This window comes from Dromaius novaehollandiae, chromosome 9, assembly GCF_036370855.1.
Source record: "Dromaius novaehollandiae isolate bDroNov1 chromosome 9, bDroNov1.hap1, whole genome shotgun sequence".
NCBI classification, from domain to species: domain Eukaryota; kingdom Metazoa; phylum Chordata; class Aves; order Casuariiformes; family Dromaiidae; genus Dromaius; species Dromaius novaehollandiae.
The window spans coordinates 18,870,775-18,885,117 of NC_088106.1; the positions used below are offsets into that span (position 1 = coordinate 18,870,775).

The window sequence follows — 14,343 nt, forward strand, 5'->3', positions numbered from 1 at the left end:
TTTTAGATCAAAGCACTATGCATACTCAATTATTATGAAAGATGGTAATCACTGCAGTAGAAATTTACCCATCAGGACATTATTTTCAAGAGATTGATACAGACTTGAGAAAGGATAAAAGATCGTATAGAACAAAAGGACCACGTTTTTACGATTGAATGTCAGCTTAGATGTTCTCCCAGGGAAACCGCAAGCATAAGCTACAAGAGATGAAGTTAGATGAGGCTAGAGCTTCTCTTTCTTTAACATCTATCCATTTTAAATAGTGCCAGATTCTGGCCTCTCTCACAGAGTCAGTGTGGTCCACTGACAGTTGTCAGCATAGAATCAGATTTACTGAAAAGGTTTTTAGTGAAGAAGGATAAAAAAAACTGAGTAAATAAAAAGCTTTAAAGTTTTTACTCCAGTAAGATTTCTTATTAAGAAAGAGTTCAGTAAAATCCATCCTGGAGGTGAAAATATGTAAAAGGCAAAAGAAATAGAGAGATGGAGCTGGACGGTAAAGGATTGTGTCAAGCAAGAACTCTTAAGACAGGTGTTTGCCACTGTGAGTAGGCTGAACGGGGTGAGGCAGCAGGTGTATCTCCCAAAACATCTTAAATCTTCCAAACACCACGGTCGCTTGTTAACAAGAGGACTTTGTCACCAGTTGTAGACTTAAGTTAATTTGTTTACTCATTTGGAAAGGCAATGGATAATAGAAGGGCTAAGTAGGACCTCTTCCCTAGCATGCTGAGTACATTAAAGTGCACATGATGAAACTGGCCCTTTTTCTAGCTGAAAGGCATAATTTCATTGGGGAGGGCTGAAGAAATTCAGAGTATCTTACAGGGCTTTTGATATTTCAGACAAAATGATATCTTGTGAAAGGACTTAAGATATGAATAAAACAGAAGTATAATACAGGGGAAAAAAACCACATTTGGTATTTTGCCACATCTTTTTCTTCAGCTCTTCAGCCGGAACAGACTAACATTATCTTCCATTATTTACTTCATTAGTGCCTTCATCAGTGTTTTCGGACTTTTCTCAAAGGTTATTTGGAGACATAGCCTGCAAAATATTCTACGAGTGCTAGAAGAAACTGTGGTATATGCTGACCATGCCCTTCTAAATATAAACTCTCAGATTTAGAGAAATGCACTGAGGCCTCTTCATACCCTACAGTATGTGAGCTCCTCTCTGTGACCTCCAGATGCCCCTGGCTTTCCCTTGTCTACCACATAACAGTCAAGTAATACTAACCTTGAGGGACCGTGTATGAAAAACAGGCTATTTTGAGGTCATAAGTGCTTTAAATTGTAAGCCTCCCTGTACACTTCTCCACAGCTGGCTTGGGAACAGAATAATTAACTCAATGTAAGATGTATAGAGTCATCTTTATGAAAGCCAAATCTGTCCTCGGAGACCATTCTCTCCTGTGATGAGGCAGCCCTGGAAAAAAGAAAAGAAACAGATCGTTAGTAATTAGTTTTATTAATGCAGCCACGAACGCCATGTTGCTGTCACTTGGAAATGACATGAGCTATGATCTCCAGAAGCTCAGTGATCGCTGTGACCCTTTCTGTCCAGACAAGAAGACCCAGTTTATGCATGTGTGACACCACTTACAGGCTTGGGATGAGCCGGAGCTGGATCCCCACACAAAGGCAGAGAAAAGGACCCTTTTATTTATCTGTAACACTGTTTTTATTTATGTGTAAGATACTGTTAACAGGTAAACCCCTAGCGACAAAGCAAACAAAATTAGGTTGGTACCATGGGCCTGTCCTTCCTCAAAGAGTCTGGTTCGTATAAATGTCTCCAGGCAGTCTCAGCTCCAGCCAGGCCTCTCTCCCCGAGCATCAGGTGGAGATCTGCTCTTTCCCCATGAGTCACCAGCTCCACAACCTTTCTCTCTTTCAGTCCATCTTTGAGGCTGTGCACTTACTGTGGGCTTAGCATGGCAGGGCAGAGCAGACCGAGCTCACAGTGTCCTTCTACCTCTTTCCCAGGAGCCCAGGGACAATGCCCATCTTCCCATACCAAGGGATCGTGAGAAAAGGAGCCACTAACCCCAAGCACTGGAAATCAGAAAGCCTCCATCTCTCTAAATATTATTTTAAGACATAAAGTGCAGGGTGAAATTTCTAGATCTTTGTCTCCTCTGCAGTGTTGGCAGTGAGTGTCTTCACCAATACCCACGCGGTCAAGTAGCCACCGACACTGTGGCAGAGTCTTTAACCAGAGCAAATCCCACCTCCTGTGCTGCCCCTGTGAAAACCAACCCAGCAGGTGCCTCTCCCAGGCGGCCACGGCCACCCCAGCAGCCCCCTCCAGCTCCGGGGAGCCCTCTGGAGCACTCCCTGAGGCAAGAGGGCCGGATGCCTCCCACGCCAGTGAGAGTCTGGAGGCTGCAGGGAAGCCAGGCTGTGTCGAACAAGCCCTGCCGCTGCTGCTGCACTTGCAAGGGCAGCAGATCCCAAGCAGCGACTCTTGTTGTTGTTGTTGTTTAGACACCATCTGTTGCAACAGCTGCTGGTGGTTTTCCAAGAGGCACTTTAACACAGGTCTAAATCCAGGCTGCTGCCAGCCACCCACCTCTCCGTATCTGATCTTGAAGAGGGACGTTGAAGACGATGGTCACCCCGGGCTTCTTCCCCAGACCTGCAATGACGGGGCCTCCACGTCAAAGACCAAGCGACGGAGGCCCTCCCGCCTCGCAGTCGCTGGGGCTCGGTGCGGGCGGGCAGGCAAAGCGGCGAGGCTGTCATTCCCTGAGGAGTGTCAAGTCGGCATCTTTCTTCACGCCACCAGTCACTCCCACCTGCCGGCTTGCCCTCTGAACACATGGCGCTCAGGACTCATTCGACCCATTGCCTAAAAAATAGGTCTTAGTTTGATTTTTGCCTCCTCCTATTGACTTTTCAGCACTATTCGGTCGGGCTTATTTCTATAGCAGAACTCTCTGACCTTTGAGACAGTTTGTGTACTTTTTATAAAGATTATCAGCAATATCTTCAATCTGCTCCACTTTGGACAGTTCCGTAGAATCTGCATTTTTGCTGTAACGAAAAATGCATTGACAATCCGTTTCAGCAACACGTATTTACTACACTTACTCTGTTTTTCTTGTGTCAAATTTTAAATACATATTTTTGTTTACCTTTATGTTCAGAAGATTTTGTAGGTTATCATGATTCACCACCGAACAGCAGATTTTTGTAAGTCTTTGGGCAGAGTGTCCACATTGCGCTGGACTTCAGTTCATACCGTAGCAGCGTGTGTTGCCCATCACAATGTGACAGAGACATTTGAAAGCCCAGAGCTACCAGATGTTTAAAACTATCCATGATGAACTGAAAACAAAGAAAAGGGAAACACATCGGAGCAGCAGCGAACAGCTCCTTGGACTGTGTGACTCCTACCTGCACCTGCAGCGGTTCCTGAGCTTCCTGCACCGTCTCCTATTCACTCACAACGTGTTCAGGTACAGTAACATGCTCACGGTGCTTCTCTCCGTGTTGTTACATCCTCATTATGTAACCGCACTGATTACATAACCCACAGCTGATAAATGTAGGATTTGTCTAAGGATCAACGCGGAGCAGCTACCGCCAGCCGGGGCAGAGCCTCTCCCGGCCGCGCCGCTGCCGCCGCCGCGCACGGCGCTCCCGCGGCCGCCGGGCAGCGGCCGCCCAGCCCGAAACGCGTCGCCCCCGCTGCGGGGCGCGGGGGCGCCGAGCGGGACCGGGTGCCCGGCGGCCTCGCCGAGGTGAGAATAGCGCAGGAACCACCTGCAGCAAAGGCAGCGGCAGGCGGCGGCGGGGCGGGGCGGAGCGGGGCGGAGGGGAGCCGGCGGGAGCCGGGGCCGGGGCGGCCCGCGCCGACCCCCGCCCCGCCCCGCCCCCGCCCCCGCCCCCGCCCCCGGCGCGGCCCTCCCCGGCGGGCGCACGGCGCGGCGCCGCGGCCGCATCAATCATTAACGCCGGGCTCGGGTGTCCGGCGCCCGCGAACACGAGACGGCAGCGCCGCCTCCCCCGGGGCCCGGGAAACCGTACCCGTGCCGCGGCGGCGCCCCCCCGCCCGGCCCGCCGGCCGCCGCGGCCGCGCCGCCGGTGTCGAGTTACCGCGATGCCGGGCTGCGGGGCGGGAGGAGCCGCGGCGCGGCGGCTGCGGCGGGGCCGCCACTGCCGCTGCCGCGATGAGTGATGCCGGCGGCGGCGCCCGGGGCCACGGCGGCCCCGGCGGCGGCCCCGGCGGCGGCGCCTCGCCCGGGCGGCCCCGCGGCGGGGCGGCGGGCGAGGGGCGGCGGGAGGCGGCGGCCGCTCGGCCGGCCGCGCTGCTGCGCTGGGACGAGGTGCCCGACGACTTCGTGGAGTGCTTCATCCTGTCGGGCTACCGGCGGCTGCACTGCTCGGCGCAGGAGTGCCTGGCCTCGGTGCTGCAGCCCACCAACGAGACGCTCAACTTCTGGACGCACTTCATCCCGCTGCTGCTCTTCCTCAGCCGCTTCTGCCGCCTGCTGCTGCTGCGGGGCGCCGGGGACGTGCCCTTCCACCACCCGGCCCTGCTGCCCCTCTGGTGCTACGCCTCGGGGGTGCTGCTCACCTTCGCCATGAGCTGCACGGCCCACGTCTTCAGCTGCCTCTCCCCGCGCCTCCGCGCCGCCTTCTTCTACCTGGACTACGCCTCCATCAGCTACTACGGCTTCGCCAGCACCGTGGCCTACTCCTACTACCTGCTGCCCCGGCTGAGCCTGCTGGACGCCGGCGCCATGAGCCGCTACCTGCAGCAGCAGCTGGGCTGGCAGCTGGACTGCAGCCTGCCCATCGCCGCCTACCGCGCCCTGGTGCTGCCCGTGGCGCTGGCGCTGGCCGTGGGCTGCACGGCCGCCTGCTGCCGCAGCCGCGCTGCCTGCTGCGCCTACCCCTTCGCTGTGCGCACCTTCGTCTTCGCCATGCCGCTCAGCATGGCCTGCCCCATCATGCTGGAGAGCCTCCTCTTCGACCTGCGCGCCCGCAACCCCACGCTCTTCGTCTACTTCTACCGGCGCTACTGCTGGCTGCTGGTGGCCGCCTTCTTCAACGTCAGCAAGATCCCCGAGCGCATCCAGCCGGGGCTCTTCGACATCGTGGGGCACAGCCACCAGCTCTTCCACATCTTCACCTTCCTCAGCATCTACGACCAGGTGCACTACGTGGAGGACGGGCTGGCCACGTTCCTCCAGGCGCCCCCGGCCGCCCCCACCTATCTGGGCACCGTGGGCTACATGCTGCTGCTGATGCTCTGCCTGGCCGTGGTGGTCCGCAGGTTCCTCAAAGGCTCAGACCTCTGCAAGCAGGACTAGCCGGGCCAGTGACCCTCAGGTGGGCGATCCTCAGCCCGGCCCTACCACATCTCGGAAATGCTGCGAAACCGGGGGCAAACGCACCCGTGGGAGAGCCAGGTCCCTTTTGCAGAGGGCTGCCGGAGAAAACGACCATGGAGGAACTGCTCGTACTCTTTGGACTACTAGGTTACCAGGGGAAGCAAGCAAACGCTTACTGGTACGTTGCTGCTTAGGGTATAAGCTGAAATAATTTAGCTCTGCTACTAGGAAGATTGCATGGACTGTGAATGCCACTAACTAATTTTGGAACAATTAGGTTTAAATCAGCTCTGTGTGTGTGTGTGTGTGTGTATATATATATATATATATATATATTGTAGCTATATATTTATTAGCTACATATATAGATATATATATATACACACACACATGAAGACACACTTGTGCAATGATTACTCATAGACTTTTAATCAATTCCTGTGCGAAATTTCCTGGCAGATTATGCACTGACATTCATCTTCTTCTGTGATACTGTAACAGGCCTTTGCAGTCACATACTGGATTTTAAATGCACACAAATTGACAGCTGTGTATAGTTTTTAAGGTCTTGCAGTCTTTTCAGCCAGGGAACATCATAGATTTTACAGAGAGAGAGAGAGAGAGAGAGAGAGAGAGAGAGAGAGAAGTAAAAACAGCTGTGAATTACGACAGAATTATCTGCCGATGGAGACACTTTAATTAGACCAGCAGTGAGGCTTGAGTGGTTGGTGTAGCCACTCAGGTACTAAAAGAAAATACAAGGATATGTAAAATCACTGAATCAGAAAGGGGTCAAACTGGTTTGGGGGCGCGAGGGGAGAAGGGCACTGCTTAATGGCATGGCTCCTTCCGCAGCATGTCAGCAACATCCATCACGTTAATGGGGTAGCTCAGGGGTTCCCCTACCTCCCCGGCAAATCACCCCCAAGTCAGTCCTGTAGCGTTGAAGTCGGATGCCAGATTTTCTCTCAGTCGGCCCTGCCAAGCTCAGCAGGAGTTTTGTGGAGATAAAGAGAGCAACTGATCCATGAGATCTCACTCTGGGTCTTCTAAGGAATTACATGGAACCGATTTCTTGTGCTCTTTAATGAGAGCCCTCCGTCAGACCCCACCGTCCGCCAGCTCGCTGCAGAATGAGCTATTGCTGAACGTGAGCGCGGGAGGTAGGACCTGGCCCCGGGAATACTGCGTATCGGCGCTTTCACATCGTTCCCTGCCTTTTCCTATTTTGATTAGTTATGGCTGCAGCTGGGTGTTTTCAAGTCCTCACTCAGTAGGTTTGGGGGGTTTCAAAGAGAAGAATTATGAGATATTTTCCAAAGCAGTATCTTTCTCGCATGACAAACAGCTAACTGCAGACTTACCTTACTCTCCCTGCTAAGAGAAACCTCTGTAAACGATATGCAGATTTTAAACAGGTGCATTTTGATTTTGTCTGACAGGATGAGTAATAAGTATGCAATAATGTTACACAAGGGGATTACAGCCTGGAGTTCACGTGAGGGACTGCTTGTATATCCCATTTTCAAAAACAAGGGTGGGTTCCTTAGGGAACTCTGTGCATACCACACAATGACTTAGTGGCTCTAACTCAGCCTGTTTGCCCCTATTGTGGGGATACATTTCCGCTTGTATCCTTCCCATTTTCATGGACACAGCATCCAAACTCCAAATAAATGTTTTGGGTCCAGTTCCATACTCTTTTGTAAGAGAAAGCCCATTTGTTTTAATAGGCATATAGGAAGGACTACAGCCAGGGATTACAAGGTCATGTCCTTAATATGGGTCAGAATCACCACAGAAACTGGTAATTGATACATGCTGTACCAATGCCAGATCTGTGAAAACTTCCCTACGGAGGTGTACAAGCTGAAAGAAAATTAGACCCACTTCGTTTTATCTTTTGTCTCAACCCATTTTAACTGTAATGGCTTGGACCTTGTAGGTTCTCAGTGAATAATGAGAATGGCCTAACAAAAATACATATTCTTTGTCAGCCACAATGCTGCTAATATATCATTTGTGGCAGGGTCCTTTATGGTCCCTTCAAGAGACTGGCTAAAATTGCAAAAATAGCTGCTCCCAAACTGTGGTCTCTGAGTTATCACTGATGATCCATAAAAACCAGCGTGGCCCTGTGTGGCTGTCTGTGCTTTGTTTTCATTTGCTAATCTGCACTGAAAGAAAATGAAAACTATATGTTACTTATTTTCATTAACTTTCAACATAATTATGGCATTGCTTTACTCAGCTGCCAAGAAAGCAGAAAATGATCTGCAAATCTAGGAAAAGAAGTTGGTTCATGAGACTGTCATTCATTGAAATGTGCTTTATATTGTGAGAAAAACCTGGAAACTCACAGTAGAAAACAAATGGATCAAGACCTGCAAGCATTTCATGCCATGAATTTCTCCAACTTCAAACAGAGGCCCAGATCTCTGAGATGTGCTGTGTTCAAGTTAAAATAATAGAAGCATAATAGTTAGAGCCTAATGACTCATCCAAATTTCAAAAAACTAATTATTTAGAAATGGTTTGCTTTGGAGATACCACTAGCCTGTCCAACCAGCAATTAAGAACTAAGAAAGAAACCAAAAAGCTGAGGACAGCAATTCTCAGCACTGGAAGACAGCTAAGAAACAAGCAACGGTAAAAGCCAAATGTAAAAAAGGCCTTTAAAAATACTGTACAAAGAATTATATTTGTGCTTGTCAGTCACAATGCAGAGGACATCCCAAGAGGCAATGTCAAAAAGGCTGTAGCTAACTTGTAAAAATACATTTGATATTTGCAGTTAGGCCACACAGGGTCGTCTATATATATCTCAATTACAGATAACAGTATAAAGGTTGGACTGCAACCAACTGCAATTTTACTGGAATCTTACTGCTGTTAGTAAGAGTCATCTGTGAGCCTCAGTCACGCTGCAGATTTGGTACCAGGATGTGATATTAAGAATATTGCTTCATTTTAAATGTTTCGATTTGGCAAAATGTTAAGGCATATGTATCGGCCTGAGCACTTTGTGGAATTATGTGTAAATGCTGGTTGCAAGCACTGCTCTCTGAGCCACTGTAAGCAGGCTGTATGTATCAGGAGTGAATGGGTGCAGGGAGATATGATTAGTTTTTAAGAGTTCTTATTAATGTATGTTTGTCTGTTTAAAATGTGGCTACAAATTAAAAAGTTACGATGAGTGTGGAGGATACCAGGGGAAATGCTACCTGAGTGTCTGTATTTATTCAGTGAAGGACATGTGTGTAGATAGCTGTTCCATTTGCCATGTTCAATAGCCAGTCTTCATAAATATAGACAGAACAAAGCTCAGTTAAAGAGGTTAAAAGTGGAACAAGACATGTATAATTATAGTGCTTGAACTTGCTCTTGTAGAAGTGAATGTCAGCATTTGTGGCTTGTGAGGGAGCAGGATCCCGTTTTTGGTTTGAAAGTACACATGGATGAGCGTTCACCAGCATACCCAGAGCTTAGACGAGAGGTCTGGTCTGCAGAATAGACACATAAGGAAATCTAGAAAACAAACTTTTTTGCATGAGTACCTGCCATATTTTTATTACCTGGATACCTGCCACGAGGTCTACACTGTGGTTAGGGAACAGAGGATTATATAGCTCGGCTGGAAAACGAAAAAGACTTTTCAGCCTTTTCTTGGTCGAATCTGGGATGGGGGGTGGTACAAGGGGTGGAGCAAAAGGGAACAGCTTGAAAATCTGTATTTTTTTATTCTTTGGCCAACGCTGACCTTCAGACTGATGTACCTATGCCAACGTGAACCGGCTGATAGGCTAGTTTGCAGTGCTGGTGACACCGGGGACACTGACGTTCCCCTCTGCAATCAGTGTGGGCCTAGAACTGCAGCCTACACATTGGCATATAATGAATACGCCCGGCCTCTGGTCGCTTTGGAGTAACCTGTCGGCTTTGAGCTCATCTTTGTGTAGGAGTGATGTGCCTGGTCTGTAGTAATTATCCCATATTCCATGGTGGCACACTATTTCTTCTGCTGCAGTGTGTTCATTTGAATGTCACTACCCAGGATATCTGTGCAGCTCTGAGCTGTTTTGGTAGCAAGACTGGAGTCTGCAGTCTGGAAACAAAGGAAAAGTTTCAATTTGCATGCTGTAACTGTAGAAATTTAGTAGTTAAACTAGAAACACTTACTGCTTTTTGCTAATATGAATTTTTGCTTAGCTGTTCAAGTGTCATGCTTATTATTTGTTTGCTGAATCCAGCTACTATGTTAGGTTTTTGTCAACAGTGCCCCTGCAGAAAATGAGAGTCTGAAAGTTTTACTTTATGTTTAAGTAAACTCTCTGAGGCAGCACATTCATAAGGTATTTTTGCACTTAACTCAGTTGATTACCCTCCACATGCCTTACAGAAGCAAGTCATACCTGTAGTAATTGCCCAGATTATACTGCTTTTCATTGCCTATGAGAGTCAAAATGACCACGTGGCCTGTAACAAGCTGAGGAGTCAGGCACTCCTGGGATCTAATCCCTGCTTTGCCACTGTCTGTTCTGTGATCTAGGGCAAGTCATTTAAACTGTGTTCATTTTGAATGAACTTAATTCATGGAAATCACTGGAATTGTATCAGGGTTGAATCTGACCCTCTGTGTTTCAGTTTCCTCATCTGTAAAATGGGGAGAATATACCTTACCTACCTCGCAGGGTTGCTCTAAAGATTAGCTAATGTTCGTAAAGCACTTAAAAATGCAAAGACCCTTCTAGGTGCTAAGAAGTATTACTGAACTCCAGCAGAGAGAATGTCGTATTTTCCAAAGCTCCTCATCTCCCGGAGAGAGGAACACGAATGTTTCTAGATCAAGAAATCTTGGGACAAACCCTCATCTGTCACACTCTGAGCAGGTTCATGTCCTGCATCCTTTGAAGTCAGTGGCAAAACTCCCACCGGCTTCGGGAGAGGGCAGTCAAGTCCTAAACAGTAGTAAACAGGCTGACTAAATGCAGAAATGTCAGGCGTAAAGAGAAAACACACAGGAGTCTTAAGTACTTTTCAGAAATCCTCACGGGTGATTTGTTTGCACTGAATGGCATTGTAACCCCAACGTGGGACCTCGTTGTCCATTTAGCCATGGATTGTACTTACAGCTACTGTAAAACAACGGAGCAACGTTTCCCATCGGTGTCTGTAAGACTAGGATTACGTCTCAGCTGCCACTGTGAACTTCTTATCAGAGTGAAAAGACCTTAAATAAACCAGGCTTTTAAGTAAATATGTGTAAACGCATTTGGGAACACAAACTTAGATTGGTCAGACAACCAACCTTCTCATTTCCACTTCCACTTCCCAAAACCAACAACACTGAGCCAATCCTCTTCCTCCGTGAAAACTGAACTTAGCTCTTCTTATCATGTGCACTCTTCCTTTGCTGTGCAGCCCTGAATAATCCTCCTGTTAACCCACTCTGCCCTTCTCCTGCAGAGACTGATACAAACAGCACCATTAAGTACAGAGCAATGCTTTTAAGAGCTCTTCTAACTGGCATCAGTAGTAGAGACAAAAAAAAAAAAAAAAAGAAAGAAAGAAATGAGAGGGTTTGAGTGATTCATTAAGTTGAAGCCTCTAACCATTAGAAATTCATCCTGTCCAAATATATTCCTAGCTTCTGTTCCACACCCGTAAGTCAGGGCTGCACAACTTCTGTCACCCAAGTTGCAGCAGAGACTTTACCCTCTTCTGCTCAGGTGAGATGGAAGATGCCAAGGAGGTGTCACATGCACTGAAAGATACAGACCTCCATTCAAAACATTTCAAGTGAAACAAAACTAAATTATTTTCTCAACTTGCTTAGTCAGAGGCTGCTTCATTCCACTGCATTCAGTAATAAATTAACGACTGAGGAAACGAAAGCAGCCTTTTGCTCAAAATCCTCTATAAGGAAACACCACCAGGAGACTTCTGCTTTCAGGGCAATTGCTTTGTGGCTGGCCACATGCAGAATCGGGAGGCTCCTTATGTTGGGCTTCACTGTTTCTGCTGAATGCCTTAGGATTTGCAGTCGTAGCTGGGGGTTAACAATATGGAGAAACAAACAATTTACAGCAAGTCAAATCTTTCTATCTGCTAGAGATTCAAGCACGCTTTAGTAAGAGGTATCACGTTTAAGGGTCTGTGCATGCAATGAACAAGTGTGAATTTTCTTTTGTTTGATTCTGTTGGGGTTTTATGAAATTTACTCTTTGTAAACTTTTGGATGCCGACTGATGTATATGTAATGACTATGCATTTTTAGCAAAAAAGGTGTGAGCTATGAATAAAGTTGTTTCTGAGTTCATTTTTGTAGAAATGTATTTATAAAGTTTTTTCATTTCTTAATATAAATTAGTGTGACACTTGTAGTTATCTTCAACCTCAGATATTGCTAGCATAATTATAGGAGCTCCCAACAGTAGGGCTGTTTTTATGTTTGAAAACACTGTATCACAGCACAAGACCATTTTATTGCCTTTTTAAAGAAATTAAATAGCATTACATTGCCTTTTAGTTTCCAACACCTATGCTAACCAATCCATGGTAGAAATCCTGTTGCACTTCAGAAATTCACAACTTTAATATGGTGTAAGGAGGTCAGTGACTCTGCCTACCGTGATCATTGCAACATTCTGGAACCGGTAGCAACAGCTGTGTCAAGAATCACAGCTACATCCTGACTGCAAAACGGAGACATTTATTTGGCATCATTTTGGCAGACTGGGAGCGTTCCAAGTGGCAGAGTATGTTTGTAAGTCCAGGTGTGTGTTTAAATACTTTGATGAATCAGAACTGAAAAGTTCTCCATGAACTGTAATCACATGAAGCGTCTGCTTTAAGCCATCTATCTCAAAATTCAGCAGGACACTATTAGTCCAACATAATCGCAGGCACATCCTGATATTGTTAGCAGGCTACACACCTGATGCAAGGTCTTTTGCAGTCTGGAGATTAGAGAGTTTGGGGTACAAACACTGGTCTTCACGTACAAACCACACACTGTTATCTACCCATAGGATATATAAAGGGCCATAGTGGGCCTGCAGAGAGGACCATCAGTGACAAACTGTAGGATCTTTTAGTTGAGGTTGGTCAAATTGCTTCGAAAGATCTATGATTCTTTAGAGCTCCTCATATGGAAAGGTTTCTTATTTGCACAGTTTGTACATCCTATTTGAAATATGGGAACAAGTTCAAGTATTTGATGAGCTCAGCAAAAATTTCCATTGCCATCTCACAAATAAACGAATGCTTCAAAAGACTGCATCCTGCACTTGTGTTATCAGTAGGCTCTGGATCAGGCTGTTGGACATTCATATGCTGAAGGAAAACCTCACAAAACTTATGGAGCCAGTGAGGATGGCAAAATATTGAGCAGAATGGAAAACAACAAAAGTCATTGCTAGGGCAGGTAATTTATTGAGGTTAGTATCTCATCCTTCAGCAGTGATTGCTCCATATTCTTTCTGATAACAAACTGGAAATCTGAAGGCAATGCACATTTTGTTACCATAACATCATTTCTCTGACAAATGACCCTAAAAGTTGGGACAGTGTATTTGCAGAAGAGCAAAGGGTCATCTGATACACAGCTTTGACCTTCAGATTTTGTTCTGTCAATATGGTTGTTAGATAACGTATGGGTGGTAGAATCTATGAGTGGAGATGAACTTCATTACAAAATGAAAAAAGCCAGTAAAAATGAAAAAACAAATCAGCGTTAACTCTACTAAATCTTGGTTTCAGCAGTGAGAGCCTCTGGGGCAGACACTAGAGCTGCACCCCTCTGCATCCCAAAGCCTTCTATTACAAGGCAGATTTCTTGTCGAAAGGAGCAGTGCACTTGTGTTGGTGGGGAGCTGGAGATCTCTCTCTCGCCAGGGAGCACAGCCTTTGGGTATATGATGGATGCTTTGCAGGGGAATGGCAACAGCAATATCACATACTCCTTCTGGAGATTAAATAATTTTACAGAGTTCATTCTCTAATTTGAGTCTGGCCTGCACCAAAGATCCAGTGCCTTTGTGTCCCTCCTGACTGCTGAAATATGAAAATACAGTCTTCCCTAATTTGCTAGGAAGGATCTACCCTCGGTCACTCTTCTCTGTTGTCCCGAGGAACTAGGCAGTGCCATAGTTCACTTTCGTTCTTCACTCTTTGTACGCAGAACTCTCTGCACACTCTCTGCCCAGTCCCAATCACTAGTGTCCCAAATCTCAGCTTGCCTTGTTTGGTAGCACTTGGAAAGACAACTCTGAAGTGTCAACTGGATGGATAATGAGCAGCAATATCAGAAGCACTCAGAAAAAGATAAATAGAGAGAAGGATAAAGAGGCCCCTGGGACAGCTTCTCTGATACCTTTGCACGCAGAGGCATTCTCTCTTTTATTATCCCAAGTTTAGCGCAGCCCATAAGCACGTGCTTAACTTTGGTGTCCACATACATTTATCTTTTTCATTCACAGGGATGAACTTTCCCCTACATTTAAGCATCGTGCAGAACCAGAGCCCCAGTGAGCAGGCAGAGCCAGCGAGCCGCTGCCAGGAGAGTTTGGCACGGCAAGCTGTGCCGCTCAGCCAGGAGGCAGGGTCCTACCTGCCGACACCGAGGGCTGGCCCACGCTCCGTCCGGGGCTGCGTCCCCCCTCTGCCTTAGGCCTGAAAACATTCTCCTTCCAGACCATTGTCTGAAACATTTTAATATGAAACAGGAGCAAAATAAATATGTGGAAAGTAGAAATGCACCAAATTAGTCATGAAATAAAACTGCATATTTTCCTGCTGTGGCAATTACAACAGCAAAACATTGTTTCTTGTAGTCTAGTAGAAGACCATAGCTTGGAGGAAATCAGTTTGGAAGAATAGTCAGATTTACTGAACGCTATAAACTGCATTCACTAGCTAAGTGGTTTAAAACAATGTTTTTTTCTACAATGTTATTTTATTAGACAGATTCAAAGATTTACAGAAGTCAAATA

The 14,343-nt window shown here is 46.9% G+C and overlaps 1 protein-coding gene across 1 annotated transcript; it reads left to right on the plus strand.

Moving 5' to 3' along the window:
• Positions 1–4,183: 4,183 nt before the first annotated feature.
• Positions 4,184–11,669, plus strand: PAQR9 (progestin and adipoQ receptor family member 9). Its single transcript, XM_064517178.1, has one exon. It carries the CDS (start codon positions 4,184–4,186, stop codon positions 5,327–5,329), a length of 1,146 nt encoding a protein of 381 aa, XP_064373248.1. The 3' UTR covers positions 5,330–11,669.
• The last annotated feature ends 2,674 nt before the right edge of the window (positions 11,670–14,343 follow it).